Genomic DNA, 14,820 nt, shown 5'->3' on the forward strand with positions numbered 1-14,820 from the left:
GTTTGTATTTGGTTACATGTACTTCTATCTTGAATGGAGTAGATAGGTTATTCGACAGATATTTATACCAGCTAGGTATATCTTGACATGAAAATCAAATGGATAGTTAGAGGGGACTGTATAAAACTGGCTTTGCCTTCTAGGCTTTCCCTTTTCTTGTACCAAGATCAGTATTGTGTTTAACACCGAATAACAAGCTCATTTTTCGTCTCGGAACCGCTTCAACCGAGAGCATCTTGACCAGAAGAACGTTGCATCTAGTCGCATGTAGTATTTTGTATCCCGTATCCCCAGTGTTCATGATCGAGCTCATAAGGCGAATGTTTGACAACTACCACCCACCGCTCCTTAACCTATCCGCAAAGAATTGCATCAAAGGCAGCACCTCCTCTCTGTTGCTCGGCATAGCCACCTCGCGTCTCTTCCACTGCACAACCCTCACATCCTCAAACTCTCTCTTGACCGCGTCAACGGCGTCCTCTTCTAGTTGACACACCAACACGCTTGTCCGGCTCTTCTCGCGGCTGCTGATTGTAGGCACCATGGACTGTGGCAAAGGTCCCCCGATAGAGACGGCACCCTTAAAGTGAGATCCCTTCTTCTCGCCTTCGGTGATGTCGGTCACGCGAGCTGGTTGTCTGAGAGAAGATGCCAGACCCAACGCAAGAGAACCACCCTGACCAAATCCAAAGAAGATGATATCGCTCATCTCCCACCCACACTTTTCAATAAGCACCTCCCCGATCAACTTATCCATAATTGCCCTCTTCGCCCTCTCAAACCCAGGATCATCAGCAAGCTCCCCGGTGCCGGGGTCCACAGCCAAGTCGTCGCCCCAGTGGAAGCCTGGCCTCTCAGACCCTAAAAGCGCAGGCGGGAGGACCTCTGTGCCGCGGACGGATATGGCGAGGACGCCGGGGAGGTTGAGGTTGCGGGCGAACGAGGCAAAGGGGACGTCGTGGTCGCCGAGGCCGTGGAGGAGGATGAGGAAGGTTGTGGTGGACTCTGGCGGGGAAGGGAAGTGGAGGGTGTGTGGCAAGGAGGGGAGGAGGGGGGAGAAGTCGGCTTCTGTGGGGATACGAGGGGGCATCTTGTCGGTTGTAGCTTTCTGAGTTGAGTTTGGGGTTGTGATGATTGAGATGTGATGGTGATGTTGTTTTGTGGTGTTGAAGATGATGATGGTAGAGTGGGGCTTGTTTGGGTTTGCTTGTACAGCATCCCTAAAAAGGCATCACACTTTATAGATAAAACCTGCAGCTCAACATGAACAATCGTCCATTATTTCATGAGTAGGAACCATAATGGATATGTTTGATAACCATCTTTGAGAGCTCACTCGAGAAAGCAAAAAACCAGCCCAAGGCCAATGACGCTTCAGCTTGAAAAGCAGCACATGGAATAATGGACTCAGATGGGCCTTTCAAATATGCATATTCTAATGGCTTTGAAACCTTTCTTAGAACAAAATGGTTGTGGACTCATTTATTGGTGAGGACGTAAATCAGCTCAAGGGTATCATATTCATCACGAAAATCCCATCTTCTCCTCCCGACATCCCGTCTGCAGCATCTCGGCCAGAATATCCCACTTTGCCGACTGCACATCGCTCGTCGCCCTCGCCACGCTCCTCAATCCACCGCACACGAATCTCAAGTGCCTATCAAAGTCGGCCTTGATCTCCTTAAGGGCCGCCATGAATGGCTTCCCCCGCCGAGGTCGCCCCCTGGGCTCGTCTAGGTCAGAGTCGCTGCTGTCGACGTATCTGGACTTTAAACCTGGAGTTCCTGGTGTGGGGGAGAGGTCTCTGGCTGAAAGCCGTGAGACATGTTGCATTCTCTGTGCTTCTTTGGCTGCGTTGGCTGTCTGCGCTTGTTCCAACTTGATGGCGAGGTCAAGTATGTCGAGGAAGCATTCTCGAATAGGGGTCAGCCTGCTCCCAAGACATGCTTCGTCAACAACTTGCTTCATGAAAGAAGCATGCACGGCAATCATGGCGTCCACATCATGAGCACCTCGTATCTCTTGTCTCATCTTTGCGCAGTTGGGCGCCAAGACCAGTGTCGCCAGATATGTCTGGAGAGTTGTGCAGAACCAGACGAGGTTGTTGCGCAACGAATAATAGAACGCCTCTTCATCCCAGTTCTCACCATCTGTCCAGTAACACTCGAGCAGCTTTCGTTTATGCAACACATATAGAGCCCTCTTCAGCTGTAGAAGCAGCGCAAATATGGCATCATAGTGCGAATTGCTGTCTTCTGCCAAGATCATGCGGATCGGCCAGGCCAGTCGATAATTGACCCTGATGGTCGGCAACGCGGCTTTGACCGAGTCTCGGGCTGATAAGACGGGGATGCGCAACCCTCCAGGGGTCACATTCACAGATACTCTTGTCATGTCGACAAGAGACGTAAACGCTTCCTGTGCCACACTTGTGAGGCTGTAGCGATTGTGCCAGCCAGTATTTAAAGTGTCCAATTTGTCAAAGAGGTGACTCGTCCAATGCTCAGTCGCAGAGCCGTCTGACATGAAATAGAGGTGCTCCATGGCATCGAGGGCAGACCAAAGTCCACACTCCTCAAACAGAGCATTTCGAAGTGTTGTAGAGGTTGTGTTGTACTTGGTCTGTATCCATCCATCAAATGCCGCATCGAATAATTCCGAAAACGGTGCCAGGTCAAGACCTTTGGGACATAAAGTCTCATAGTCCAACGGAGGTTCCTGTACAGTCCACTCCGAACTCGTCGATACCCAGCGGCCCAGCCGCTTGAGAATGACGATATTCTTGCCAGCGTTGAAGATTTTGGCAGCCGCAGGCTGGAGGAACTTGGGCGCATGTAGCTTCCTGTCCGCTGATCGACGGAGTCTGAATTGTTCTCGCCAGATCTTGCTCGGAGAAACTTGACTCGGCGCCTCTGACACGAAAAAGATCTTGTCTCCGGGAATGAGCTTGCCCTCCTCCATCCAGAGGCGAATCGGGCGGAGGTAGACATTGAAGCACTCGACAAAGATACGTGCCAGAAACTCGTAAATATCGAGCTTCCCAGAAAGTTGTGCCATGCTGGCTTCATCAAAAAGTAGCTCCAGGTAGCGAAACGTGCCCAGATTCGGCACATCCTGAATCTGAGCGATAATACTTGAAAGCGAATACAGCGGCTCGAGGTCAGACACCAGATCCCTCTTGATCGCCATAAGGCTGACAATGACGTCTTCCTTGGGAGCAACAAGTTTCGCTTCTATACTCGTCAACCTTCTGTCGAGGTCACGGAGCCTCATGGCTACTGTATCCTGGAAAACCTGCAGATGTGATGCACGCTGCGGCCGCTCAATGAAGCTGCGCAAAACAGCAAGCTGTCTTCCCGCCTCGGAAAAGTAGCTGATCAGAGCCCGGTGAGTGTCCCAGACGAGATGCGCCATCTGGAACGCAGGGTTCGCGGCGCCGTTTTCTCCAAATAGCGTCGTGTCTAAGCCTTGAAGCATAAACAAGACCTCCCGGGCAATGTGAAATTCTGTTACGGGGACTTTTCGTGCGTGACCGTGCGAGTCTGTCGGTTTCTCGTGTCGCCATTCCTGGGCTTCTCGTATCTGGTTGAGTTGGACAATGTCCTCGGAGTGGATGATGAAGTCTTCTGCTGTCCGGCCGAGAATTTGCACCTCCGAGGGATCGGTGCTGACCTCGGACTCACTCTTAGAGTCGTCCTCGTATATCTCATCATCCGAGCTGTCGCTGTACTTTATGGACTTCCATATGGCAGCATCCTTCCCCCAACCATCTTCCTTGGCGATGTCTTCCCAGCGCAGCTGAAGCCCCGCGTCGTCCTCTCCCGTCTTGAGCAAGTCCAAGTCGCTCAGCTTTGAATAGTACGTCGGCTGGTCCGAGAGTTCTAATAGCAAGAATAGGATTTCGGGATGAAAGTTTGAGGGTGTTTCCAGGAGGGTTTCTCGTCTCTCATGGAGGGCGTCGGCAAGAGCCTCACGGCCATTGACGCGGAATCGCTCTTCTAGGCCATCGAGTTGGTGTTCGACTTCGAATTGGTTCGTCCGAAGATATTGGTTCGGTCGCAAGGTTCGCAGCGATGCTTCACGTTGGGCTTTGAATCGTTCAAGGTTTGTCTATGCATAGTCATGAGCACGAGGGATCCATCAAAGGTCTGTTGAAACGTACCTCGGCAGATCGCAGAGTAATGGCCTCCACTAACTCTCCGGTGAGAGCACCCAGCCTCGCAGCAAAAGCCATTCTCGCCTATCATGTCTCACGCATGGTCAAATCGAAATGGCGAGGGTATCATGACAATGAAGCTATATCGAGGTGGGGGAAGCAAGCGTTGGCATGACATTGAAGCGCGTCTGTCGCGTCAAAGCGGCTCCACTAGCACCCGCTGTCCCTGATTGGTCCATCTGGCGTGACATCAGCTTCAATTATTCGAAACCCCTTTCATCATCCCTTCAACTTTGTTTCTTGTTTACATTTTGCTGTCCAAACAAAAGTTAATTCTCAAGGACAATTCCCTAGCCGTATGCTATCTCTCTAGGGATTGTGCTGTTTGCTTGTCTTGTTCCTCATGGCTAGATAAACAGCTTCTCTTGTTCTTTTTGGTCGTCAGCTTGCTTGTAGCGAACCCCGGTATCCTCTTCCCCGACAGCGATTCCACTCCTTCGAGACGAAAATGACGGTTGCGCGGCCGGTGCGGGCGTTGATCGCCGTGGGAATTATTCTCTGGTGCTTCTTTTTGTTCCAAATATTTGCTCCCTCCTGGGGTTTGACAGGTCCTGGAGAGCGCTATTCTAACTTTGAACGGGATCCCAATCTTGATCGTAAGTCGCAGTCTTGAGCCTACGTCACCAGATACTAACCTATCCTCTATCGCAGCTACCGACGAACCGGAAGGCGTACTACATCGAACGAGTCCGAGATATGCGCACGACGCAAAGAAGACGGAGCGCATCGACGCCACCTTGCTGGCGCTCGTCAGGAACGAGGAGGTGGACGCCATGGTGAGCTCGATGCGCGACCTCGAGCGCACATGGAACTCCAAGTTCAACTACCCGTGGACCTTTTTCAACGACAAGCCTTTCACCGAAGAGTTTAAGCGCAAGACGAGCGCCGCGACAAAGGCCAAGTGTAACTACGGTAGGCAGATGGACAATATCAAGGGAGGAATTCATGACTGATTGTTTGACTATAGAGGTCATCCCCGCCGAGCACTGGGACGCCCCGTCTTGGATAGACAACCAGATCTTTGACGAGTCGGCCAAGATCCTCGAGAAGAACGGCGTGCAGTACGCCCGCAAGCTGTCGTACCACCAGATGTGCCGATGGAACAGCGGCCTCTTCTACAAGCACCCGGCCCTCAAGGACATACGCTACTACTGGCGCGTTGAGCCCAACGTGCACTTCTTCTGCGACGTTGATTATGATGTCTTTCGCTACATGCACGACCACAACAAGACGTACGGATTCACCATCAACCTCTACGACGACCCCAAGACCCTGCCCTCTCTGTGGCCCGAAACGGTCAAGTTCCTCGCCGAGCACCCGGATTACATCCACGAGAACAGCGCCGTCAAGTGGGTTACCGATGACACTCGCAGGCCGTCGACGAACAAGAAGGCCCAGGGCTACTCGACTTGTCACTTCTGGAGCAACTTTGAGATTGCAGACATGGAGTTTTGGCGCAGCAAGCCCTATGAAGACTACTTTAACCACCTCGACCGTGCTGGTGGGTTCTTTTATGAGCGATGGGGCGATGCTCCCGTTCACAGCATCGCGCTGGGTCTGTTTGAGGACTCTAGCAAGATTCACTGGTTCGTACAAGAACAATCAACACTATAACTTCCTATGCTAACTGCTTCACCCAGGTTCCGAGACATTGGATATCAGCATATCCCCTTCTTCAACTGTCCCAACTCACCAAAGTGCAAAGGCTGCGTAACCGGCCGTCTCACCGACGGTGAAGCCTGGCTACATCGCGAAGACTGCCGTCCCAACTGGTTCAAGTACGTTGGCATGGGCTGAGAGCCAACCTCTCGAAGTTGTAATCTTGTACGAATCCACGTGGATATGATTTGGAAAAAGGGTTTGGGATTTTTATGGTGTTTTAATCATTGTTGGCGCTGGCGGAGACGACTAAATGTCGAGCAATATTGTGTGGTGTACTCTTTTTGTGACGGAGAGTCTTGTTCTTTCTTTGTATGAGTTGGAGTATATGCCCCCTTGACGATGATGGAAACTTGAAGAATAGACGAAGCCACGTGTGATCAACCATGTTGAAGCTGAAAGCGAGGTCCGTTCGTGATTATTTCCAGTGCCGTGATATATATATATATCTATAACGCTCCAAATACCGTCACCACGCCTGATGTTCCACCGGCACAGAACTGGTCTCCCCAACCGTCCTCTCTCCACGCCATACAGCTGATAATGTTGCTTCTCGCCTTTTCTTTTCCGTCTCTCCCTACGACCTTCTTCCTAGGCTCCATGCCCTCAGGTCCCCATGGTATCGTCACCTTGGCTGCCAACTTGCCTGTCAACAAGTCCCAGGCCCATATCCTCCCTTGCCCTTCAGGCGCAGGCTCGCCAGCCATGGCATCACCGACGACAACGTACTTTTCCTTATCGCCCAGAAGTGCTTGTAACCGTACATCTTCGTTCTTCCATCCAGGATCCGCATATGCCCGCAAGCAGGCGCCATTATCGCGGTCCATGAGTCGCAACTTGTTATCAAGACTCCCAACTAGCATTGCTCGTCCGTCGCGTGTCAGACTGAGGCTCGTGACGGGTGCACCTATGACATCGGCGGTCACGCGACCCATGCGGATATCGTAACTGCGTACTCGCCCATCAACACTCCCCACGACGACTTCGGGCCCGCGCACGACAAGAGACGTCACGGCATCGCGCGCCTCTTCAAGCACCTGAATAGGTTTGAAGCTGTTGCTCTTGGTATCCCACAGCCGCACAGTGGTATCAAACCCGCCACTCACGACAATAGAATCCCCATCGCCAGCAAAGCTCACGCAGTTGACACGCGCAGAGTGACCATTAACATTACCGCCAAACCGCCTCGTGGTGACAGCAGTAGACACGTCCCACAGAAAGACGGTGCGGTCACCACCAGCCGACACGAAGCGCTCATTGTCAGCAGCGACGGCAAGACTCAACACCTCGTAACCGTGAGCGGCATAGGTCTGGATGAGACGGCCCTGAGGCACGGCGGCTTTGCTGCGGCGATCCTCACCGGGGACGGCAGTGCTGGGGAATGGGTTGTAGAGGCGGATGGATCGGTCCGCGGAGCCGGTGAGGATGTATGTGCCCGGAGAGGCCGAGTATGCAAGAGCATGGACCGGCCCTTTTTTGAGAGAGTTCGTGTCAGCGCATGATAGAGTAGTAAGTAGGCAACCTTTTTTTTTTCCACGATGGAGACGAGCGCCACACCGGAAGCTGAGGTGAGGGCCTCGGCGATGGCTCCATGATGCCTCCCTCGTATGAAAGGGGCCGAGAGGGATGGGGAGGGGAGGGGAGGGGGTGTCGAACAACTCACCATTGGCGCCCAGCAGGTGAGCAGCAGGCTCAGCGGGAAAACCCATGTCGATAGATGGCGCAGTCCATTATCCCAAACTCATGAAACCTCGATGTCAGGAAGCGCCTTTTCTAGCTGACGGCGGTCTAGACGATGTTGTCTTGTCTTTGTCTCACGCGCTTGTCAACCTGAAGCTTCCGAGGCAGAGCTTGTTCCATCGTATTGCCAAATCAGGCTAGTCGCATCTTACCACTAAAAACACCCCATCCGTCACTTTAACAAAAACATACGGCCCAGCCGTCTGACAACACAAACTGCAGTGTAACCACGGGCGGCAAATGGCACTTCAAAACGTAGATGGTTTACAACAAAGTTTGAAAAATAGAGAGGCATCAACGGTAGTGAGATTAAGGCGTTTCTTCCATGTTGGATTTCTGGGGGGCTAGATCAATGTCACTGGACTGGCACTAAACAACACCTGACGGGTATCCGGTGGGGGGATTCCCGAATAAACACGCACACATACATACACACACAGGGGAACCAACCAACAAGGACAACTTGGGAAAAGGCTCCTCGTCGTCTCGAAAAACACCAACCACTACGTAAAATAGCTTCATCTCGTACCCAAGTCATGCGAGATCCATCTTGCCTCCGTCTCCCCGCTCCCCCCTCCCTCCTCCACCTCGGTTATCACAGCTCAGCTGCTGTCGCTGTCAGCTCCCCCCTCCGGCAATCCATATCCATCTCGTCCCATACCTACATACCCAGTCGGCATCGCCTATGACCCCAATCTTCAGTCCGTGCCCTGCCTCAAAGCTTCTAACCGACCCTCAGCTCCCTTAGAGCCTATCTTACCCATGCCCCAGCACACTCACCCCGCCCTTCGGTGGCCTGAGAGAGGCGAGCATGCTGCCCGGCAGTGTCATTCATTCAGCACAATAGTCAACAGTCACACCAAGAGACACTCCATGTTTGTGTGTTCAAATCCAACAAATTGTCGGATACCAGTTGTATTTCCAACGAGCCTGGGTCAATCCCCAGATACCTTGATGCGTGGGACATCATCATGCCACATGAATCGTGTCCATGTCCCACAATCCTATCCTTGCTCTCAACCCAGCCGTGCCGAGCAACTCGGCCCATGGGGAAGACGCCAAATCCCTCTGCATATGTGCGAGGTGAGAGAATATGATACAATGAGAAGAGAAGAAACGACAGACACGACGTATTCTGCCTGGGAAAAGAGTATCAAAAAACATCAGGGGCTGCTTGCGAAAATCGCCCGCCCAGTATCAACCACGCCATAAACACCAATATGCTCCCTTTCCCATGCCAAAACTCCGTGCGTACAATGCCGCATAATGCAGAGATGATAAAAACATAAATGGATATATCCGTCGAGTGTTGAAACAAACGATGTCAGTGGATCGGCATGTACAATGCGTTCCGTCCTCTTATATAAGTGACGAGTAGATGGTGTCCATATCCTTGGGATACAGCTTTTCCATCGGGTTGTTGATTTGCCAGCGCAGGCTCTTGTCGTCTTCGCGTCCCTCAGCGCTGTATACGATGCGATAGCCCTCGATAGGGCTCGCGGGTTGGCTGCCCCGGTCTCGAATACGGTGCAACATTCCAAGTCGTCCCTCGATCGCCTCCTGTGCACCCCTGACGTCGTCCCAAGTCGAGCACATGGCTTGAACAACCTCCTGAACCATATGGACGTTCTCAATAATATCGCCCAGGTGAGATAGACGACCACTAGAGGTCAGCACGTCAACTGCCTCTGTCACCACCATGGCCATGACCGGAGCCGGTGCGCTGAGGACTTGCTGTCCCCCGCGGTGGAGTCGCACAACAGCTTTGACCATGTCCAATACCTGTGTCGCGTGCTCGTAGCAAGTCTGCACGTGAAGAGAGGCCGTCTGTGGCGATGAGCGTGCTGCAGCTACCGTATGGCGGCTGAGCTTGATCATGGCGTGGTTGTATAGGAGGTGCATGGTCAAGAACTGGCCAAGCTCTCCTGCCAGTGCCGCTGATTCCAGGTTTGAAGCCGTAAACAGCAGACGAGAAGGAAGCGCAGCACGCCAGTCATGAATCCTCTTCAGAATCCTCTGCGAAGACTCCAAATCCGATTCCATCAACGTAGTTCGTCGTGCCATCCTGTAGATTCGGCACACATCGTTCGACCACGTGTGTACCATCTCAACAAGATGCGCCGAGATTCCAAATTCGCGCTCATGGGTACTGGCGAGGTTCGAGACGTAGGGGTTAAACATTGGCGAGAAGCCTTCCACCTCTCGCTCAAAGCTGTGCGAGTCAGCAGGCAGGCGAGTGTAAATGTCTTCGGCATTGATCATTGCCAGACGGTCAGGGAAATGTCCATCAAGTCGTTCCAGCATGAACAGAGACCAAAAAGTCCTTCTCCTGGCTTCGCAGTAGCCCGCCTTGCTCATCCCAAAGGGGAAAGTCAAGAGTCCAGCCTCCCTTGACTCTTCGAGCTCGACGTTGAGCTGGAGACAAGCTGCTGTTGCGACAGCCGCCGAGATCATCTCGCTCGCCTCGGATACGCGAGAGATGGAGAGGTAGTAAAGTGCGAGCAGAATCCTGGTCTGCACAAGCTGGAGGCAGCTGACTGTTGTCAACTTTTGAGCGTAGTGCGCCACCGAGGCGTACTCATAGGCGATAGGCTTCGGGCCATTCGACAGAGCAACTCCGACTGCAAGAATGCTGTAGAGGAGCATCAAGTCCTCGGGAGACTTGCGGTGCCCCGGGTTCACAACCCATGTCTTGAAAACGTTCTCAGGGATGAATCGAACGATCATGGTGCTGTCGAGGTGAACGAAAAAGTGGGAAATCACAGTACGGATGGACTGGGGGTCTGAGAGAGAAGGGTCGGTGCACCAGGCTCGGTTGAGAACCTCTTCGGAGATCCTAGGCAGCTCGACGGGAAGTCGATGAACGGGAAACTGAGGCCTCGGAGGCTCGACAGGCGCCATCGAGGGAACTGGTTCGCCGGTTGTAACATAGCTGTCGTATCCCACCCGAAGACGCTTGTGGGAGCCAACATCTGGTGACGGGGGCCGCATGGTGGTTCGTGGTGACACAGGGGAGCTTTCCTCGCTCTCATTCTGTCTGGATGGTCCGCCCAGCTTGCGAAGGTCGTCAAGCTCGGCAGGGGGGGTTGAAGGAGATGTATTGTGGCCTCCCCGAGGTCTAAGAAATCGTTAGCAAGTCGGGACCTGCAGAGGCGGTTCCCACCCAATGTTACTTACGCATTCTTAAACTTGCACACCCGACCAAACTTCTCGCACTGAACGCAGCGGGGGTAATCCGGGTCACACTTGATCTTCTTCTCGCGGCATGTCACACAAGCAATCGCCAGTCGCTTCCGAGGCTTACCGGCCTTGGTTACACCCCAGTGGGCGTTGACTGCTTCGCCATCGATCACTGTCTTGCAGTGACTGCCATCGTCATAGAAGTAACACATTCCCTCGCCAGGCACCTCCGCGGCCCGCACAAATCGAGGCAAGAAGTGAGTGCCAGTCCAGATCTTCGGTCCCAGTCCATCCTTAGAGGGAACACCCTCGGTCGCCGTGGTGCTCGGAGTTGGCGGGGGGTTCGGTGCCCCTTGAGGAGATCTTTGGTCGTTATAGCTCGGCACAACACGGTCCTTGGGTCCTGGAAAGTGGAGACGGAACTGGTCCTGGGGTGATCGAAAGGAACCATCCCGAGATCCTAATGAATACTCATGCCGGCTGGTCTCGTGCTGCATCGACCACTTTCCAAGCCCCTCGGCGCGCGACTCTGGGCGAGGGTGCTCGCCATCGCGAAACCTAGGCGATCCTGAGCCGGAGTATGATCGCGAAAGCGCATGAAGTGGCTGGCGGTCGGCATCGTATTTGCTGTCGTAAGTGCTGCGAGGTTGTGATATAGGAGGAGAGAGGGTCGGCGGGAAGTAGGATGTCGGATGTTGCCTGTCGCCTGAGGGAACTCGAGGACGATCCAGGGGAGAAGTGGCAGGGAAAGAGCTGGTGCGGTCCGAGAGAGGCGAGTGCATCGGCCGACCAGGAGCTGTCGGCGGACCGAAGAGGCTACTTAATGAAGGAAGTTGTTGTCGAGGTGCTGTTTGAGAAGCGGACTCCGGCCGGTTCTGCTCTCCATCCATCTTCTGATCCGCAGGCATATTGCTTGTCAAAGGCTTCTCATAGCTATTCATAGAAGGGGATGTAGGCGCAGGCGAGATCCAGGGTCGGTCCGCAGATGATGACGAGTTGGACGAGTAAGACGAGGCGTCTGGACTCACCAAGTCTGGCGGGGTGTTAGGGAGAACCAAGTGAGGACGAGAATCTAGAGCAGGTAGGACACCCATTGAGAGAGCTACTCGATGTGGCTCGAGTTGCAGCAAGGGGGCATAACTGAAGTTGGAAAATAATGGTCGTGGACGAGAAGAGCTGAGGTCAACACAAGCCAACAACGGCTGGTGGGGGAGGGGAGCAGATATCTATGCCCTCGGATACAACTATCGCACCAGCGGCGCGGCTCTCTTGGGGGCAAGGATGCCAAGACAGGCCACAACAGAGGCGCGGCGGTGCCCTAATACGGATAGTCGAAAACCAGGAACAAGCTGGTCCAAGAAGAAGGGGAGTGGATGGACGGATGAGGTGCCAATCTTAACACGACCCAAACTGTCGGGAAGGTTGGGCGTGACAGTTCAAGACTAGGGTGATGGAAGAGGAAGGACCACGGTAGTCGAGTGACTTACAAACCGAATCGGGATCCAAGACACAAGCGTGCAGAAGGGGGGGAAGTGAGAGAAGGGGGAGTATGAAGAGAGCAGGACGGCCAACAAGTGATATACTCGGTAGCCCAGGACAGCACGGCGATGGTCAACAGCCGCTCGTTAACACCGAGCGCCTCAGCGTGGGAGAGAGGCGTGGACTCACTCGCCCGGCGTGGCCTTGGCTCATTAGATTTGCGAGACGACGGACCAAACGAGCGGCCAACGGAGCCGTGCTGTGCCAGTGCCAGTGGCCCGCCACGCGAAATGCGAGTACCGGGCGCCTCTCTGGAGTGGTGCCGTCACCCACACGTGTGGTGCGGTGAACATCTGTGGCCTTATTTGCATGGAACAGGATGGGCCCGGGCTGGATGACTTGCGGATACTAGTGCAGGCGTCGAGCGATCCCAAGTCGCTGGACATCGGCACCAACGGCATTGCGGGTACAAGATGGCGTGGGTGCCAACCCAACGGCTCTCTCTTTCCAAGACGGTCCAACACTGGTGGTTGATGGTGATCCTGTCTGCAGGCTCTGGAAGCACGCAGGGATGAGGGATGGATTGCCGGGGACCGGGGGACGGGGCCGGGTGGGCGTGTGTTCTGCATGGGGGCGTGTGTGGCTGATATGTCTTGACGGCTCATGGCTCCTCCCCACGGCGACCCAGGCGCCAGCGTTACGGCAAGCAGCCGGCGGGTGGTGGGCGGATGAGCACCAGAAGCCGCGCGAGCATGCCCAAGGACGGGCGTGTGGAGGGCCAAGAGGACCCAGCGCAGAGGCTCCTCCTGAAGTGACAAGAGTCAGGTAGCCTACCCAGGGGTGGCACCTTGCGTCAGCCAGATCCCTGATCCAGATTAGGGGACGGGAAGCCGAAGCCAGCATATCCAGTCCAGGCGAGCAATGCCACGGAACGACTGGACGGTATCCGTGCGAGGGACAACGGGCTACCGTCCAGGGCCTCAACACCTTCCTCCCTGGGCCGCCGGTACTGGAACTAACGAGTAAAACCCGACTAGCAGGGCTCGAATATTCCGAGCCCATCTGGAAAAGAACCGAGACTCGACTCCAAAACAAAGGCCTTTTGGGAGAACGTGCGCTCCGCCATTAACCGCAGGTAAACGCTCGAAACATTCATCGACAGACAACCCAGCACCATCACAGACCGAGAGCCGATGACGTGAATGAGAAGCAGGTCAAGATGGTATTGGCCTCTTGGAGCTGGCGCGGCGCGAACCATGGTCAAAGACCATTGCTCTTGGCAACGTGATGGCGACGACACAGGCGTCTAAGTCCTGGGTCACACTCCGCAAAGGGACGAGTCCCAATGGCTGGGAGCCTGTGGCGCTGCCGGTAGAAGAACTGAGGGATGGGCACCAGAACGACAGCACATGCCTTCTGTATAGTAAGCCAACTGCTCTGCCAATGCTCTGCTTGATGAAACCACGCGCGCCATGCATGTGCCGGCAGGCAATGGTGGATCGGGGATGCCTGGGTAGAGTGCCATCAAGCGAGTGCGGAAGTCAGCGCGGGGTCTGAATGTCTCCGCGACAAGAGAGTCATGAATGAGTCCAACGCGCGAGAGCATCTTGATGAAACCTGTGCTATACAGAGCAGTAGCCTATATGGGTTGGTCTTGGCGCATGGACTGATCGCATCTGGCAGGAGAGTAGGTAGCCACGGGCGAGCGCCGGTGGAAAGACTCGAAGACCGAGCTAAACCAAGCATCTGGCACTCAGCACCAACACCACGATATGAATGGTGTCGGTAGGAGGCAGCCTAACATGCCCGGAGAGGCACTGGGACGGACCATGACGGGCGGGCCATGGCGGACGGCAGAGGTGTCGCAGGGCCAACAGGCCTTATCCCAAGAGATCCCTGCCGTCAGGGGCCAGGGCTGCGCTAGAGGAGACGGGGTCGGTAGGTCTCCCAGTCCCCTGGATTCGCTCAAAGTCACTGCGGGACCATCATCAGCTCAGAGCGGGCCTGATCAGCGAACAGACGAAGACGCACTGGCCCTCTGAGGCTTTGCTCGTCAACTCAAGACGGGCGATCTCGTTCTCGAACCAATCGCGGCTGGTTAAGGCAGCTCCGTCTGGCCTGACTGGCTGGCTTGCCCTTTCACCTGCAGATTGGGGTAAGACGCTAGAAGCCTGGCACGAAGCATCGGACCCCAATGTCCCCTGGCTGAAGCACAGATGCTCTCGTTGTCGTGAACTCTGAACTGGTGATGACGCTCAAGGGATAGACAGATAAGAGCGCCCAAGTGCGGGATTACCGAGCAGTGGTGCCATATTCATGTGGGCTGCGGGATGATGCAGCGCCTCAAGACCCAGTGCTCCAGCTGCTGTTGGCAGCTGATGGAGATTTGCCCTCAGTTCAGGTGGGACGCTCTTTTTACCCGTATCATTGATGCGCTCCGTATCGTATCGTCTCAAGAGCGGGGGACGTGGGCAGGTACATATTAAGTGCAACGGACTTTGTTTTCGACACCGTTTCCGACCTCAAGACGAGGCTCCGCATGTTTG

General features: G+C 54.4%; 5 protein-coding genes across 5 annotated transcripts; 1 reads left to right on the top strand and 4 right to left on the bottom strand.

Moving 5' to 3' along the window:
- Window positions 1-331: 331 nt before the first annotated feature.
- NCS57_01121600 (Abhydrolase-2 domain-containing protein) lies at window positions 332-1,192 on the bottom strand (the record flags this gene model as incomplete). The annotated part of the gene is made up of 1 exon (XM_053060937.1): window positions 332-1,192. Exon 1 carries the CDS (start codon window positions 1,088-1,090, stop codon window positions 332-334), a length of 759 nt encoding a protein of 252 aa, XP_052909323.1. The 5' UTR covers window positions 1,091-1,192.
- A 332-nt stretch (window positions 1,193-1,524) lies between these two features.
- On the bottom strand, window positions 1,525-4,234 carry NCS57_01121700 (Spindle pole body component; the record flags this gene model as incomplete). The annotated part of the gene is made up of 2 exons (XM_053060938.1): window positions 1,525-4,110; window positions 4,163-4,234. The coding sequence occupies 2 exons, from the start codon at window positions 4,232-4,234 to the stop codon at window positions 1,525-1,527; spliced, it is 2,658 nt and encodes an 885-aa protein (XP_052909324.1).
- A 430-nt stretch (window positions 4,235-4,664) lies between these two features.
- NCS57_01121800 (uncharacterized protein) lies at window positions 4,665-6,013 on the top strand (the record flags this gene model as incomplete). Its single annotated transcript, XM_053060939.1, has 4 exons — window positions 4,665-4,812; window positions 4,868-5,128; window positions 5,184-5,802; window positions 5,857-6,013. The coding sequence occupies 4 exons, from the start codon at window positions 4,665-4,667 to the stop codon at window positions 6,011-6,013; spliced, it is 1,185 nt and encodes a 394-aa protein (XP_052909325.1).
- A 311-nt stretch (window positions 6,014-6,324) lies between these two features.
- NCS57_01121900 (uncharacterized protein) lies at window positions 6,325-7,584 on the bottom strand (the record flags this gene model as incomplete). Its single annotated transcript, XM_053060940.1, has 2 exons — window positions 6,325-7,346; window positions 7,539-7,584. The coding sequence occupies 2 exons, from the start codon at window positions 7,582-7,584 to the stop codon at window positions 6,325-6,327; spliced, it is 1,068 nt and encodes a 355-aa protein (XP_052909326.1).
- A 1,390-nt stretch (window positions 7,585-8,974) lies between these two features.
- On the bottom strand, window positions 8,975-11,889 carry NCS57_01122000 (Zn(2)-C6 fungal-type domain-containing protein; the record flags this gene model as incomplete). The annotated part of the gene is made up of 2 exons (XM_053060941.1): window positions 8,975-10,733; window positions 10,793-11,889. 2 exons carry the CDS (start codon window positions 11,887-11,889, stop codon window positions 8,975-8,977), a joined length of 2,856 nt encoding a protein of 951 aa, XP_052909327.1.
- Between the last annotated feature and the right edge of the window lie 2,931 nt (window positions 11,890-14,820).

Source organism: Fusarium keratoplasticum, chromosome 9, assembly GCF_025433545.1.
Source record: "Fusarium keratoplasticum isolate Fu6.1 chromosome 9, whole genome shotgun sequence".
Lineage (NCBI taxonomy): Eukaryota > Fungi > Ascomycota > Sordariomycetes > Hypocreales > Nectriaceae > Fusarium > Fusarium keratoplasticum.